At 44.4% G+C, this 16,114-nt stretch overlaps 1 protein-coding gene across 1 annotated transcript in view; it reads right to left on the reverse strand.

Moving 5' to 3' along the window:
* Positions 1 to 16,114, reverse strand: part of Nup133 (nuclear pore complex protein Nup133) — a 41,653-nt gene that overhangs the window by 7,194 nt on the left and 18,345 nt on the right. Inside the window, exons 17-26 of the mRNA XM_070521642.1 lie at positions 14,265 to 14,537; positions 12,834 to 12,940; positions 10,638 to 10,737; positions 8,294 to 8,413; positions 6,762 to 6,884; positions 6,059 to 6,263; positions 4,773 to 4,906; positions 4,009 to 4,048; positions 3,133 to 3,311; positions 733 to 808 (exon numbers count right to left, since the gene is read on the reverse strand). Coding sequence (XP_070377743.1) covers positions 733 to 808; positions 3,133 to 3,311; positions 4,009 to 4,048; positions 4,773 to 4,906; positions 6,059 to 6,263; positions 6,762 to 6,884; positions 8,294 to 8,413; positions 10,638 to 10,737; positions 12,834 to 12,940; positions 14,265 to 14,537 — 1,357 coding nt within the window. The remainder of the gene's footprint in view (positions 1 to 732; positions 809 to 3,132; positions 3,312 to 4,008; positions 4,049 to 4,772; positions 4,907 to 6,058; positions 6,264 to 6,761; positions 6,885 to 8,293; positions 8,414 to 10,637; positions 10,738 to 12,833; positions 12,941 to 14,264; positions 14,538 to 16,114) is intronic.

Below are 16,114 nucleotides of genomic sequence, written 5' to 3' on the forward strand. Positions count from 1 at the left end.
CACTGCAACTGTAAGACATGGTCGATGAACTGTCAGGTGACAATGCCCAAACACCTCTTTTTGACAGGCTCCCTTGGCGATAGTAGCGAGGCCATATGGTGGCCTCTTGTGCCTCCTCTCAACTGACTCCCTTACCAACAGCTGAGCACTGATTAAACAAAACGGACTTTAGCAGACCTCCACACTGCAATCTCTAGTCCCACAGCTGTGTATTACTTGGTGCTACCATCTAAGTTATTGCAACATTGATGAACCACAGCTCCTGGCTCTTCTCTGTGCAAGTACACATCTCGACATGTGTCCCACGAGGCATTTATCAACCCTAGTGAGCTCACACTTTAGGCCCACCAATGTCCTAGTGATGCAGTTGGGGCACGCATCAGTTTACCGGATGACAGGCATCATGTTTGTGACTGAGTGACGTGCATTATTTACATCTTACATATTATGACACCACGACATGTTATCCTTATGACAACATGGCAGTGGTTTTGTCGTGCCATACCAGCAAACCTTGACGGTTTGGGGTTGTGATTGAAAATTACTGCTGGCTTCCCCCCCCCCCGCCCCCCCAATAAGCTATCTTAAATAAGAAATATACACTGGATCCCATAGGCAACAAGATTCACAAAAAGGAAAGCTGGTACATAGAACCTAGATCATCTAGAACCTAGATCTTTTCCAGCCTCTAGCAGACAAGATTTCCACATGCATGAACAAATTTGTACACACTTTTGATGAGGTCGGCACGGGACTCAGGTGGTCCACCATTGGCAAGAGCTGCTAACTTGCTGAGGCTTAACAGTGCCTGCAAAAAGAAAAAGAAGCGAAACTGGCAACTATCAAGCACCAAAAGTTAATCAGGAAAGGGAAAAAATTGTCCTCCGCCCAAGTTTAGCATGAGGCTACCAAGTCTTTCTCAGAAAGAAAGCTTTGCAGTTAAAGAAAAATTTGACCTAGGCTGAGGATTCAACTAGGGACCACTGCTGTTCCAGGGCCAGTCGCTCTACCATCTGAGCTGACCAGGAGGCCTTTCCCCCCCCTCTTCATTATGGGGTTTTATGTGCCAAAACCACGTAACAGCAACAAAGAATGTCAAGCGGAAAGTCAGAGAGGCTGAAATAATCTCATGGGTGGTGGCAATGGAAAAGAAACCTGCCATGATTAACTACCCAAGAGAAAAAAACGAAATCTGGAAAGAAACAATTTATAACTCAAAGGAAAGCTCTTTACTTTTCGAAGCGAGATCAGGATGCCTTAGAACATGCACCTATAAAGCGAGATATAAGAAGGAAGAAGAAGCATGTGCTTGCTGCCGTAAAGCTAGGGAAACGATGGAGCATGTTTTATTAGAATGTGAGGACGTCTGCCCAGCGGTCGATTTAGGCACCAATGGCCTCCTTGAAGCCTTTGAGTTCAGCAAGAGCAGGGGGAAAATAAACATGTCTGCAACAGAGATTAGTAAGAGGTGATTGAAAGATTGGTGGAAGAAGAGTAGGGAAACGACAAAAAACGAAGACATAAAAAAAAAAATTTCGCCCCGGCTGCGGGTCCCGCCGGAGACCTTCTCCATCGGCGCCGCCGCCGCTGGGAGGCGGCTCTCAAAAGTTCAGAGTTGACAGACCAACTCTGGGCCGTCCGGCAAGCCAAAGATGCCGCCCGAGTCCAAGGACTTGAAGCCGCCACCTGAGGCCACCACAACGAAATTGCCGGCCATTCATTAATAAAGTTTCTTCTCTCTCTCCCTTCGCAATAGGGGGTCAGAAAATTTGGTTATGGGAATTCATCGTGGGGTGTTCTTTCTTTTTCTTTTTTTCTTTTTTAACCTAGGTAGGACATTAGGAAGTACAATAGTAAGAGCTTGGGGGCGCAACCCACCACCCCGTTCCAAAGGGGACGCTCATAACATCCATCCATCTCATCTACGATCTGATTATGAGGCGCACCGCAGTGGGAGACTCACGAATAATTTGGACCACCTCGTTTTCTTTAACGTACACCTATATCTAAGTACAAGTGTGCTTTCGCATTTCACCCCCATCGAAATGTGGCCGCTGTGGCTGTGACCCTGTGCTTAGCCCAACACCATAGACGCTAAGGAACTATGGCGGATTGACTAGGAGGTTAACTGACCACAGGATGAGGCTTTATCAATGGACAACTTGAAGCACAGGCATGAACGTGAAGTAAATGGCAACTAATCTCTGCATAAGCCCTTGCAGGCTTATGCAGAGATGAACATTTATGAAAGAGAAACATTCATGAAAGGAAAAATGTTGTTATGGACTCAAGTGGATGACAATTCTACCCTTCCATGAACCTTCTTTCACCTTGCAGTACTGACTGGCCAAAAGTTGATCAGCAAGTGCTAGGGCAAGATTGCACACACACACACACACACACACACACACACACACACACACACACACACACACACACACACACACACACACACACACACACACACACACACACGCACGCACGCACGCACGCACACAACCCGCTAGGCGCATAAGTGCTGAAAGAAATGAACAAGTGGAACACAGTTCAAGCTAAGCTGCATTGCAAGCAAGGATGCAACTGGCATGTGGTAACAGGTCGTGCACATTGCAATGGCAGGTTAATAGATTCAAGAGTTGGAATCGAGCATCTCTGCTGGTTGGGATGCAACTTAATAAGGGGGCTAATGTGCTTAATTTTACTGATACACAGTCTGTACAAGAGATTGACATAACATTAAAATAAAACATGCACTCCTTTACAGTGTTTTGAAACATACAGCTGTTTCACATGCTCTCAAATTAAGAGCTGTGAGTAAACTTCACATTTCTTTTAACTAAAAGGTTTGCCTACAATTTCAAGGGATTCTCATAGGCTCACATGCTGCCCTTTTGACCTTTGACTCCAATAATGCAACAATACGAGCTAGTTGGTACACCTTTCGGAAACAAATAACACTAAAAACATCTGTCTTGTTTCTTGTTTTGCCCTATTTTTAGTGTTGTTTGCTTTCCCCTCCCCAAAAAGAAGAGCTCTGACTGCACTGCACGGATTTGGTGCAACAGAGTACACAAGCTTTGCCTTCTTGAGAAGCAACTTCACGAAATGCACGTGACGACCCAGCAAGCTCACCTTCTTTCGAGCTAAGTATTTGTCCTCGCGCAAACCCAGACTGTGCAGCGTGTTTGCAGCCTGGTCCATCTTTCCAAGCTGGATGGCATGCAGCCAGCTGAGGGAGTCATGGCCCTCCAGGAAACGCTCGAGGTTACGGTGCTGTGAAGCGGGCTGACGCAGCAGGTCTCCACGTCGTCCTGTACAAGTCATCAAAGAGAGAAAACGTATTTATCAAAGCACGAGCCACTGAGGTCACTTGGCATTCAACAACAGTAACGCTAATCGATGGGGCCTCACATCACAAAGCAATGTCTAGGTCATCACAGACACCACAAATTAATCCTACAGATTAATTCCGACCACATAGGATTCTATAGGATGAATCTAAGTGGTACACAATTGTTCTTGCATCCTATCCCCAATTCAAATGTGACTTCTCCGGTTAGGAGTCAAACCCTCAACCTTACACCCAGCAGCAGAACAGCACATTGCAGAATTACTGTGGCAGGTGGTACTATTGAACAATGCAGATGCTAGTGGTGCTAGCTGTTGAGCATGGCTACGTGGCCTGAAGTAACAAACACAGAATGCTTTGAAAACAAATCCTAATGACGGAATACACCAGCACATTCTACAGATCTCGCAGACAAAATTGGAAGACCAAGAAAACACAGATACAGATTTTGGACATCCAATTTCCTTGAGCCTGTGCAACCTTAAGCTTTGTTTTGCACATGGCTGTCTGTGGCGGTAGATATGCTCAAGCTATAGCACGTGAATTCCAGCCACTAGTACGTTTTTGCCCACAGAAGAATGGGGGAGAGAGAGAAAGAGAGCCCTTGTCCAAACAAGGGCGCTGTAATGGAGAAAGATGGCTATTACTTTATAACTCACCTGAGTCAAGCTGCCACTTGAACACAAACTCTGGAAATCCCTACGAATAAAATAAGGCAGAAATGAGACACTGATCACAATAGATCAGCAATTGGCCATTGAATCAAAATCTTCCAACAGTGCAACTTATTCAGTGCCTTAGTCAAATGAGGATGAAAAGTTTTAATTCAGTACAGTTTATGAAGCCTGTGAAAACCCCTGCCCATTCATGCTCTGGACGCTACTGTCCAAGTAAGCAACGTCAGCACAAGGTAAAGAAATACACACTATGGAAGTATTATCACTATTTGCAGACAAAAAACTCCCTCAACCTGTTCTTGGTCTTTGCAAAACCGGCCAGGCTCAACTCTTGTGCTAACGCCACACACAATCTAGCACTGGCTGTTCAATGTTCATTGCTTGTTCAAGCTCGCTTTTTGTAACCAGGTATGTGAAGGAGCAACACAATAGACAAGGTGCAAAGTATAACATCATGCGGCGGCACTGCTGTGTGACTTCGTGCAGGAAAAAAATGGAAAAGCTCTATTATCAATTTTCTAGGGCATGATTAATAGATGCAGCCAAATTAATGCGTAACCATGCAGCAATTAAAAATGTTGCTCTGTCTTTAAAAAAGTGGATTAAATATCTTTTAGCATTCCAATTGCACTTCGAAATGCATTGAGTGAGACTTGCTTGACCACTGTATTTGCATAGCTTCAGCAGCATTGTCCTGCTAAGTACAAAATGGAGTATACAGGCACAAGCAAGACAACTTTCCACACCTGATCAGCAAACTGGATCATGTAGTTCTGCAGCTTGTCCTTGTTCTTGGTGGTCTCACAAATTTCAACCAGGGATGAAAAATCGTAGTACTTCTCCGCCAGTGCTGCTGCCCTCTCGTACTGGGTGGCCTTGACTGCAATGCACAGACAGACCACAGTTTGCCTCTAAGCATTACTGAAAAACCAGTTGCAGTAGTTGTAGGTCCTTCCTTTCAAAAGGTAACCACAGTTTTATTTCCCTCTCTCGAACTCTTTCAAATTACAGTATCTATTGAAATATCAGGTGACGTTTTTATCCCAAAATCCTTAGCCTTGAAGTCAACCCCCCCCACACACACGTTATATGCGAGACTGATAGAATGAGTTACTTAACTGAACAATGCGGCAGCAGCCTACACAACTCTGGTGATCCAGATTTTAGATGGCAGTGCAGATTTTAACACCTAATAAGCCTTGGCAGGTGAAGCAGTACTGTATTTCTACGCGTATAACCTGCACTGAGAATTTGAAAAATGTAGCAGTAAATGCTTTTGGCAGCCCGCGCCGCATTGCCGTGAAAGGGGGTCTTCTGATTATATTCGGTATATCGGGCAATCCCTGCGGAGTCTGAATAATTTGTAGGCTACTCTATATTATACACACATACATACATAGTTAAATTCTTTTTCTTAGGTCTCCCAACTGCGCCCTCGCCTTATAATCTAATAGATACGGCATATACATATTAAAAACATTATAAAGCCGAAGTCAAATGAAACAGGCAGCACTGTAAGTACGCGCTCAAATCTTTTCAACAACGGTTGGGAATTTTATAATAACGAATAAAGCTGAGATAATACATGCAGTGTTAAGTTAGCAAGTATGCAAAAATGCAAAAATGCTGTAGATGACAGGCAGATTATGTCTTGAATTAAAATAAATCATACGACTCATTCGGCTAAAAAGATAATTGGCCTAAAATTTACAATTAGTATAATTACTACCTCAAGCAATTTTAACACGCATGCCTCTGGGGTGAAAGCTGAGGAAATTGCTTAATTATGACAACTGCCCTATCTTCAAGTTTCAAATGACCTTTTGAAACACCCTGCATAGAAACTGCCGTACTGTACTTCTTTAACTAGTGATGTATATCGCATTTGCTTTATACATTGATGGGACAGCTCCATTGTCTATCCTGAATGGGAATTACAGGTCAAGCGAGCAGTAGATTTTAAGCTATACCTGTAACATCAAGTGACGTGAAATACTAAATGCAAAACGAAGTGACATTGAAGAGCACCCACTGAGAGGTGCGATGAGGCGCTTCCTGTCCTGCTGGTATTGCAGCTCGAGTGCCTCGTACACCGCTGGGTCATGGCCAAGCGAGTCCAGCTGGATCTTGTAGCCGTTGAGCACAAGGTCTGCCAGGTCACAGAGCTGCTGGAACACTCTTCCACGAGATGCAGCGTCATCGGCCAGGGGAACCGCGCCTATGACCGTCATGCTATGCTGCAAGTGAAGCGAAAAGAGAGGACAGGAATGTCAGCACGTATTCGCTACTTACTCATGGTTGAAAATGGTGTGCAGGACGCAAGGAACACAATGAAATGAGGATGACTGTCATGAATGCTGCTGCGTAGTGTATGAAAGGACCTGCTGTGATAAGGGTAATGGGCTGAAGGGCGACAGGTACTGAAGGAAAGGAAAGCACAGGGAAAGCTGTGGTTCTTCTCAATTAGCAGGAATACTTTTTGATAATGAATTAGACTTATGCGAGACAAGGCTGAGGGCGGGAGGTGCAAGCCCACAACCTTCGCAACTTCCACACGACAGCTTCACCCCATGGTTTAATTTCATTACCCCACCATTGCTGCAAAAGATGATGCGGTAGTCCTTAACTTAGGAATATTTCTAGCCAAAGCAGCTATTTGCATATATACTTCAGCTATTAAAGAATCGAGCTAGCCCCAAAAGCAGTGCCATAAACCGAGTCAGAAATGTACACACCTGCTTGCAAAGGACAGCTCGAAGTGCCGACGTCCACGGCCTAAACTCCAGGGAAATTTCTCGGGCAGCTTCGTAAACGAGCTGCTCTTTCTCCCTGAACAGGCACACCTCTTGCAAGACTTTCTGAAATGGGTGTGGCAGCAGACGAGAATGAGAGTTTTCCATGAAACAGTGGCTATACACAACAGTCCACACTTCAACCTAAGATTTAACCTTCTCTCCCAATTCCAACACACACACACAAAAAAAAAAACAAGCACATGTTGTCACCTATAATTAATGAAAATGACAATACTGAAAAATATACAAAGCTTTATTGTAACAAATCCCAGTCATAATTTAACCAGAGACTTAACCTTCTCTCCCAATTAGAACTCTTGAAAAAAAAAAATGGCTGTGGCTTAGGTAAGGTTAAGCCCAGGATGCGAAGCATACTAGCCTTTATTTTAGTTGTTGAACCACTGTTTAGCCTGGTGAACTGCTGTTGCTTGGCTATATCTGGTTCGGCTAGACGAAGAAACAACTCATGCATTACTGCTTCGCCTTCAAGAGTGGAACGCGACAGCGTTCCCGTCGACCCGCCAAGGGGTGTAAGACAATGGGCTACAGGGCAGCTACTACGCGCCCCGCATTGGACGCGGTGAGCGTCGAGCAAAGCAGCGTTCGGCGCGGCAACGAAATGTGCGCCTGAGCAAGAGACGCACGCCTTAGAAACAGCTCGTTTCTAAGGCAACACCGCATTCACTAGAGGCGCTTTTGTACCGCTTTGAAGCATCGTACTCGTGGCTCAGTGGTAGCGTCTCCGTCCCACACTCCGGAGACCCTGGTTCGATTCCCACCCAGCCCGTCTTGCAAGAGTTGAGCCAAAGCCACTTCTCCTCTGTCGTGACGTCACGGTGTCACGTGGTTTCAAGGCGACACCGCCGCGCCTGAGGAGCTGGGTTGAGCTCTCGTAATATGCTTCGCATAAAAACAAGAAGTTGCGTATAACCCAATGCAAATGACAGCACTGAACAAGGCACAAGTTTTTATGGAGACAAACCCAGTACTACATTCAGCATGAGGCAAAGCTCCACAAATAGTTTTCTTCTGTACATTCAGACCTCCCACTTACACTGCTATGCTCTGTCGAAATGTGGTGCAGCTATGGGAAACAAGAATTTATAGTTAAGCAGGGCTTCACAGCAATGCATTCCATTGTCACAAAGCTGCGGCAATTCAAGAAAAAATTCTAGTATAGCTTGCACCCTCAATTTATCGTTAATTTATTTAAATTTCAGTGCCTGTTATGCTCAAATACAGTGTACAGTAACAGGAATGACAAGACCAGGGCAAAAGGATCAGCCCCTCCAAGGCAGGAGGTGAAAGCTAGGAACAAGGAAATGGTGTCATGATGCCTGGCTTTATAAAAAATTTACTTGAGAATTATGTACAAAAAGAACCGCACATCATGTGATCAGTAAACAAACACGTGCCAGCGAATATCGCTGAAAGGCAACGCGAATGGACTAGCATAAAGAAAACAAACTCACCACAAAGATTGCGTTCACTTCGGTGATCAGTGCAAACTCATCTTTGGGAGATATTCCCTTGTTCAGCTTAGCTTCCTCCTCTTCAACAAGGGCAGGAAAAATTTTGTCAAGTTCTGAGACCTGTGCAAAAAAGGAAAGGCAAAGATTAACAAGAAAGTGCACCAACTTACGAGGGCACAACTGTCACAACAATGTTTCAGTGCATTCACACCATTGTTTTTCAGCACATTAGCAGTTGTTTGCAGGGAATTACTGTGCCAATGCAAACAAAGATACAGCACATAAGAACACATAGAAATAGAAGTAGTGTACGCACAACTGAAAAAAAAAAAAAAAAACGTGGCAAGGTATAGTTGTGGTTGGAAGTGCACAGGTCCCAGAAAGAATAGCGCTTACACTACTTCTATGCGCCTTCTTGTGCGCTGTACCTTTCTTCGCATTCGTGCGGTAATTCCATATCGTAATCCCGAACCAACTAACCCCAAAGGATGTTCCTACCAGTTGACCCTACTTTTGTAATGCGATTATTTAAATCTAGACCAAATATTTGCAAGCAGGCAGCTTGAACATGCTCTTGAATATCTTGCGGTGTGAATGCACTTTTCAAGAAAATTGTTGTCGTACAAATAGCAATAGAGCATTACTGGAGTGCAGTGTCCATTTTGCTGGAGAGGTGCTATATTAGCATACAACTTCAAAAAACAGCAGTTGGCAACCAAGGCACACGAACCGCACAGGTTGTTACTCCGCCAGCCAATCACAGAAGCAGACAAAACCGTTGTCATGCAACCATTTCGAAATGGCATCGTACTTGACACTTCCAGAGCGTCTGCTGTTCGTGAAGAGTCTTTTTGTCGGCAGAAGTGATGAGGTGCGAAACAGACATGGACAAAGTGTATCGAGTCTGAGCATTTCACTCTTCAAAAGTCCACGGTACAGTTCATTTCACTGTTGACCCTGTTATGCTCATGAAACTTCACTGCCAACTGAACTGAAACTTGGCAATATATAGTTGCCGTGAAGCAAGCGTTTTATTTCAATTCAATAAAGAGTTAGGCTTTCGCCGTTCCACTATAATAGACGATTGAAAATGTACAAAATTATGCGCTTATAATTTTGTTCTTGTGGTTAGCGCCTTATTTAGGTAACAGGGAAAGTTTGAAGTACAAACTGTTTGCAGCCTCGTGGAGGAACAGTGGCTGGCGGTTATGAAAGCGTGGGCGGGGCTTCATTGCAGACTTGAGTTGTATTCGACTATAGTGTTCTACAATGCAGTGGAATCGGGGAAGAAATACAAGTTGAAGCCTGTAACTAAGGAGGTCAATAAGTGCTCTAAGGGTCATCCGTCTATATTCGGAGTGGCAAGCCTGCAGTTATTTCTCAGTCCATGAGTAGCTACACTTAGTCAGGTAGCACAGGGACCAGTTGCACTTATTACAAGCATACCCAAGCTTGCCAATTTTGATGAGGTGATTGTAAAATTGCCCGGTCGCTTGTTGCATTTGTGGGGTTGTTGAGATTCGAGATAATTCAATCAATGATACTGTAGTGTGACACATCATAGTGCCGTTACAAGCACTTCTGCACTACCGAATTTCCATGTGGCCTGGACCGGGGCACACATACAGACCTGGAACTTTTAGTGGAAATGAGACGAGCAGCCAATTAAATATCCATTATCCTAATTGGATAGCAAAAGTTAGCATGGCAAATCAATTTTAAACAGTGCCTTTTGACCACTTTCCCTCATTGCTAGTAATTACTTTAAGTCAACTTCCAAAAAGCGAAAAAGTTTGATCTACAACGTACAAGCTATGTATGCTGTACTGTAAGAGTTTTAGCCAAACTACACAGAGTTGCACAAAATTAGACATCTGCCAATTTTTCTGAAACCAGGCAGTGTTTCGTTCCTTCAGTTCTTTTTTTCATTCAAGAGTTTACCCTCTGGCACAGAACAAGTGAAGCATCTTTTATGTACATGTATGGTTTGTTATGTTCATTGAAGTCCATGAACTCCAGCAGGCATCCATGTTGTAGAGTTTGGTGAATGACAGATCCACAGATAGTAGTCAGCTGGGGGGCTCTGGTGTGCCCCCCCTTCTGACAGGTAGTGGCACCTTGATGAGTGCAGTCCAGAAGAATTCCACAAGAGGTGTGGTAACGTGGTGTTGTGAGACAGTGTTTCTTAGCAGGGTGGGAAGAGCAGTTCAAAAGATGGCCAGTGACTGAAGTCTGCAATTCTACTACCTTCTGCAGCTCATGAACAGAACTGAACTACTTGGCAGCTATTTGAATATGTCTTAATAGTGACCCAGAGCCACAGGACTGAGACAAGGCCTTTTACCTGCTGGTAAAAGTGGTCCGTTGCTGTCAGTCGTCCAGATGCAGAGACCCTACGTGCCTCGATTACACGCTTGATGCCAGCATCGATCACAGCACTGAACCTGGAACAAAAGTGTGTGCAAGCGAAGGAATTACAATGGCCAAACAATCATTATTGACATGCGCTGTTCTTGGCTAAGAGAAAATAGAATGGCAGCACATTTACTTGCTAATGTTTTCGCCATGGTGCAGTCTTCACCAAAGTTCTAAAGAAATAATTATACCAGGGAGAATTTTCTTGGAATGGCATGGAAGTGAAATGAGAAAGAAGGTGACGGAGTGCCTAGGATTCACAAATCTGACACACAGAAAAAAAAAGCCTTGGAAAAACTCAAAGCGACATGTAGCACTTCCCAAATAATTCACAGTGAAGCCAAGAGAATGTAGTATGCAGGACTCCCTGCGTATTCTTTTTGCCACAACTGCACTTTAGGAGACAAAAGCTTACAGATTCTCCACTGTCATAGCTCCTGGACTCATTGAGTACATTGAGTACTACGAGTACACAAATAGCGACATGCAACACCCCTCTTCCCCATGCAGACATTCTGTAAATACAGCAGAAACCCATTGATGTGTTGCTGGTTTTCAAGCTGTCCACACAGCTACTTTGCACTTGCATGGCCTACAGATTCCTGTTACTGCATTCCCAATGCTTGCCGTCTTCCAATACTACTACAATACAGTAAAACCTCGTTAAACCGTTTTGTTTAAAAAGTAGTAAAGTCAAATCCCCGACTCAGCGGCCATTTAACATAATGTGTTTTGTATCCGCATACACCATGCCAGCTTATTGCGTACGTATCGGTTAAAATGTAGCGTTTCCACTTTTCGTCGCGCAAACATGGTGGTGCGTCATCTCCATCGGGCGGTCTGGCAGAACAACAAGCCTCAGAGATTGGAACAATGGCCTCCAAGCGCCCTGCGTGTTTGCGCGTGAAGCCACATCAACATCATTTCGGCACTGTGCCAGAGAGCGTTGTGGCATCATGCAACCAAGGACTTGCATCATGCCAAAGCTCGAATAAAAAAGATGCCGGGTGCTCAGCATAGAAGGAAAATTAGACATCGTTCGTGCTATGGAACGTGACACGAAGTCGACGCTGGCACGCGACAGGGATCTGCTGTTGACTACGGTGTGTGGCATTTGGAATGCAGAGAAGTTGCTTGGCAGCGCTGCTGCGACCGCGAAAAGATGTCGGCTACGAGGTTCGACTTTTCGCCATGGTTGCCTCTGTTGCCGAAGTGTCAACTAGCAACAGTGATGAGGATGACACGGAAAGGAACAGCACGGGCGATTCAGGCCTGACAAGGGTAGAAGCTACACATTACGTCAGCCTCCTGAATGCAATTGTCGCAACGAGAACAGCACCCCTCAATGAAAAAGGCGCCCCACGACTTCTGCAGTGCTACCGCGTGCGTGCACGGAGAACGCCAACGAGGAATCTGCCATACGAGTGTTTGCCGAGAAGAGAGGGCTGGCTGAAAAGCTGGCTCGCAGCTTCAGTAAGTTTGAGGCTGCTGCTGTCGCTGCTAGGCCGCCGTTGCATCAAATGAAAAGAACACTTTTGTCGTGCGAAGTGAATAAACACTGGATGTTTTTTTCCCTTTCATCGCACTCTCTCTGAGTTCCGTTTTTGACAGATAAGTGGGTGACCTCATGGTATTTCGGTTAAGCAGTACTACCGTTTAGTCCGTACTTTTTCCGAGCTCTGGCCAACTAAGGTTTAACGAGGTATCACTGTACTATTAGAAAAATGTACCAGTGAATTTCTACTGCACATGCACTCATTCCATTCAGTTTTCAAAGATCTTTGCAGTGGTTGCTCTATGCAGTGTCAAGTCGTGTCGTAACTGTAACAATATGTTCTTTTTATTAATCTCTAGTACCTCAACAAGTTTCATTTCAATTAGACTTGTGGTCATGTTAAGTAGGTAAGAATGCATTATTTTTGAGCCACCCTTTTACATGCCAACAATGTGCTCTTATGAAGACAGATGGCAAAGAAACAAACAATGAAGGCAAATGTGCACTGGACAAAAAGAAGTGTGACCAAAAAGCAAGGAAACCACAAATGGTGCAAACTGTGCCAGTGCGTTTGAACAACCCAACACCGACGAAATGTTCAACTGAAGAATGCTGTGGCTCGTTACTCACTGGGCATGAAGTGAGCGCAGCTGCATGGCAGCGACTAGCTTTTCAGCCTGCTCCTGCAGCAGCAAGTTGGTGGCCATCGGTGATCCACGCACAGTGACGGCATAAAGCTGCACGTGAAATGCAACAATGTCAGTACAACATCCAGAATCCTGGCACCGTGCCATCTCATTATGTTCCCACTAGTGTTCTATGGATCTCACCTCAGCTTTATGGCACACACCTTATCTAGCTTTTAGACATGGAGGCATAATAACGAGCCTTCTGTGAATCTCTGCTGACACGTTAAATCACAGCTTTTGCCTTGGATCACATTTCACACAGTTCCGTATTACGTGAAACAAAAATAATCGGTAACGACGACTTTAACAGAGCTGATACTAGCCCGAACAGTTCAACACAATCAGACATGTAAAACTGACAACAATGCGAGAAGCTACCAAGAAACCCACATACCAAGTGAAAAGGCATTTGCATGATTATGGTATTTTCACAATGTAAGGCATACACATGTACGCTCTGTATGTGTGTGAGTCGTGTATGTACTTGTGCATATGAGTAGGGAAGGAAGGTCATGCACATATCACAAAATAGATTAGCAAAACGAGAACAAGGTAAAAGTGGGACCATTTCCGTTCTGAATGAGAAAAAAAAAATATTGAGAATCATAAGTTCAAGACCATAATTCATAAGTTCAAGACATTGCAACCAATAGGCATAAACATTTCAAAGGGAGCTTTAGAATCTATTTGCTATGATAAATTTCAAGCTATACGCAACAACACTCAGTTTGGTTGCTTAGTGTTTTTTCCACCCTCCCTTTCATTACCTTTATTTATATATTTATTCCATTTAAGTTTTTTTTCTTTTCATGAGCACCGTTTTCTTCCGCTCCTTTTATTATCTTTTTCACAGACACGATCGCCCACGACCTTCAGCGAAGCAGATGATAAAGGGAAGCTGTGCACAAGGCTATGTCTCCGGCCTTGTGCACAGCCCTCCTTTATTCTCAATTCTACAACCTCGCCGCTAACATACCTTCGGTCGTTGCCATACCCACCCTGCTTACCCCCTCTCCCTTTTTAGGAGAACCCTACCTATGTGTGCTGCGCCGAGGAAAGCATACGCCGCCTCGAAAAAGACAAGCCCACTTGTCGAAATGTTGGCTCCCACTTTTACCTTGTTCTCGTTTTGCTCATCATCTTGAATTTCCATTGCCCGCCTTCCCCGTGTTTACCACAGAAAGGTAATTATGCACCACCACTAACTAAGCCAAACCCCCCTGCTAAAGTTTGCATTAATGTGAATGGACTGCAATTCCTTTCAAAGTTGGCAGTATGTTCTCAGACTGACGAATGATTCAATAACCATGATAAGGCATTTGAAACATCTGCATGCCCAAATACCAGGTGGTGCTTCTTGTCTGGTACACACCCGTTGCCACAGGCTCACGCCTTTGAGGAAACTGAGGAGCAGCTGGTGGGCGCGCAGCTTGTCTTCAAGCTGGTGGTGGATGAGGAGCGACAGAGAGGACGATCCAAGGCCACCTGCTGTGTACTGGTGTGCCCACCGAGGATCTGAAGCGGGAACATCATCGACAAGCCGATAGCCCAAGCGAGAGACACACGTGTCCAGCGCAGAGTCTGGCTCGCTGGACGGTTCCGTACGGCCCAGGAAGATTTCGTCAATGATTGCTTCGCTCCTGAGCTGCAATGTACAGAAGTACTTGGTCATGGGCTAGCTAATACATTTTTCTCGAAGAACGGGTATACTTGCAGCAAGAATAAATAGATGGGACATAAATGCACACAAATGACGTATGTGAGCACTAACTTCAAACTGTTTATTTAGAAAGCTGAAAGGCATACAAGGGTGAATCAGAAAGTTTTTGTCCCTATTTTTTTAGCAGAATTACGGCTGTAAATGCGACGTCAACATATGCATTCCCAGCGGTGGACATTTCTTGGACTGGCCCAACCTTATCTACCGGTAGCTCCGCAGCACGGCGCTGCTGTCAGTTGCTGAAGATGGCGGTTGTGCTTCACACATCCACGGCAAACGAGCAACGAAGTGTTATTCGTTTTCTAATGAGCAAGAGACAAATGCCCATCGAAATCCACAGGGAATCCACGTATGAGGGAAGGTGCCTCACTTTGAGAAGTGCAAAGTGGTGGTGTTGTGAGTTCGCAAAAAGGCCGTGAAGACTAGCATGACAATGAGCATTTGGAGAGGCTGCGTGCGTCACTGATTGACGACTGTGATGGGACAGATTTCTGAACTGGTGTGGGGACTACATGGAAAAATAGTGTAAGGTGCATCGAACAGTATGTACATTTGTAATTATCTCTATGTAGCTTATTTTGGCTAATAAAAAATAATGGCAAAGACTTTCTGATTTTCCCTCACATTTGCCACAAGGAGGACAGTCACAAAAACAAAGGCACATTGACGTCAACACAGGTGGCACTTCCAATCGATTCATTTAGGGTGCTGACCCATTAATGAATATGTGAATACAACACGCATGTGCAAGCTAATCACAGTACTTCTGACAAACAGCAGTCGAACAATTTTGTCTCCAATTGTTATAAAAGAAGTGATGTATCACTTATACAGCTAGAGCTGTATAAGTAAGCAGCAGCAGTGAAACTTGAGGGCAAGATGGTGTATGTTCATACTAGACAAAATCAGTGCTTGTGTGTGAACCTACCCTAATTTCTTCATCCAAGTCTTCGTTAGAGCTGTTTTTGCGCAGTATAAACTTTATTACGCAGAAATGTTGTTCTGATCACCTGTCTGCATGTAATAAAGCTTCTTTGACATTTCATAAATAACCATTTGGTAGTCAATGCTTATGTGAATTAAGATAACTTGTTCTTGGACAGGTTGGTTGATGCTCAGCGAAATCATTGTAGCATGAATAAAACAAACACCTCGAACAGAAGACCGGATACCACAGGCATTAACGTTCCTTGTGCGTATTCATGTCCTGTATATTTGCATTGTGAACACTCAGTTTTCAAGAGCACTTTCAGTATTGAAGGCGGCCGACTAATATTCATACACAAATCAGTTCTGCAGAAGCACGCAATGTAGAGGAGAGTTAATGGACAGGAAAATTGACATCCACACGACTTGTAGCTTGAAGCTACAAAGCAAACCCATAGAGCTTTCTCAGAAAGAAAGCTTCACAGTTTAAGGAATATTCAAAATTTTCTACAACTGCAAAACTTTCTTGCTGAGAAACCCGTGTGGATTTCCTTCCTAGGTTCATGCTACAAATT

Source organism: Dermacentor albipictus, chromosome 7 (genome assembly GCF_038994185.2).
Source record: "Dermacentor albipictus isolate Rhodes 1998 colony chromosome 7, USDA_Dalb.pri_finalv2, whole genome shotgun sequence".
NCBI lineage: Eukaryota > Metazoa > Arthropoda > Arachnida > Ixodida > Ixodidae > Dermacentor > Dermacentor albipictus.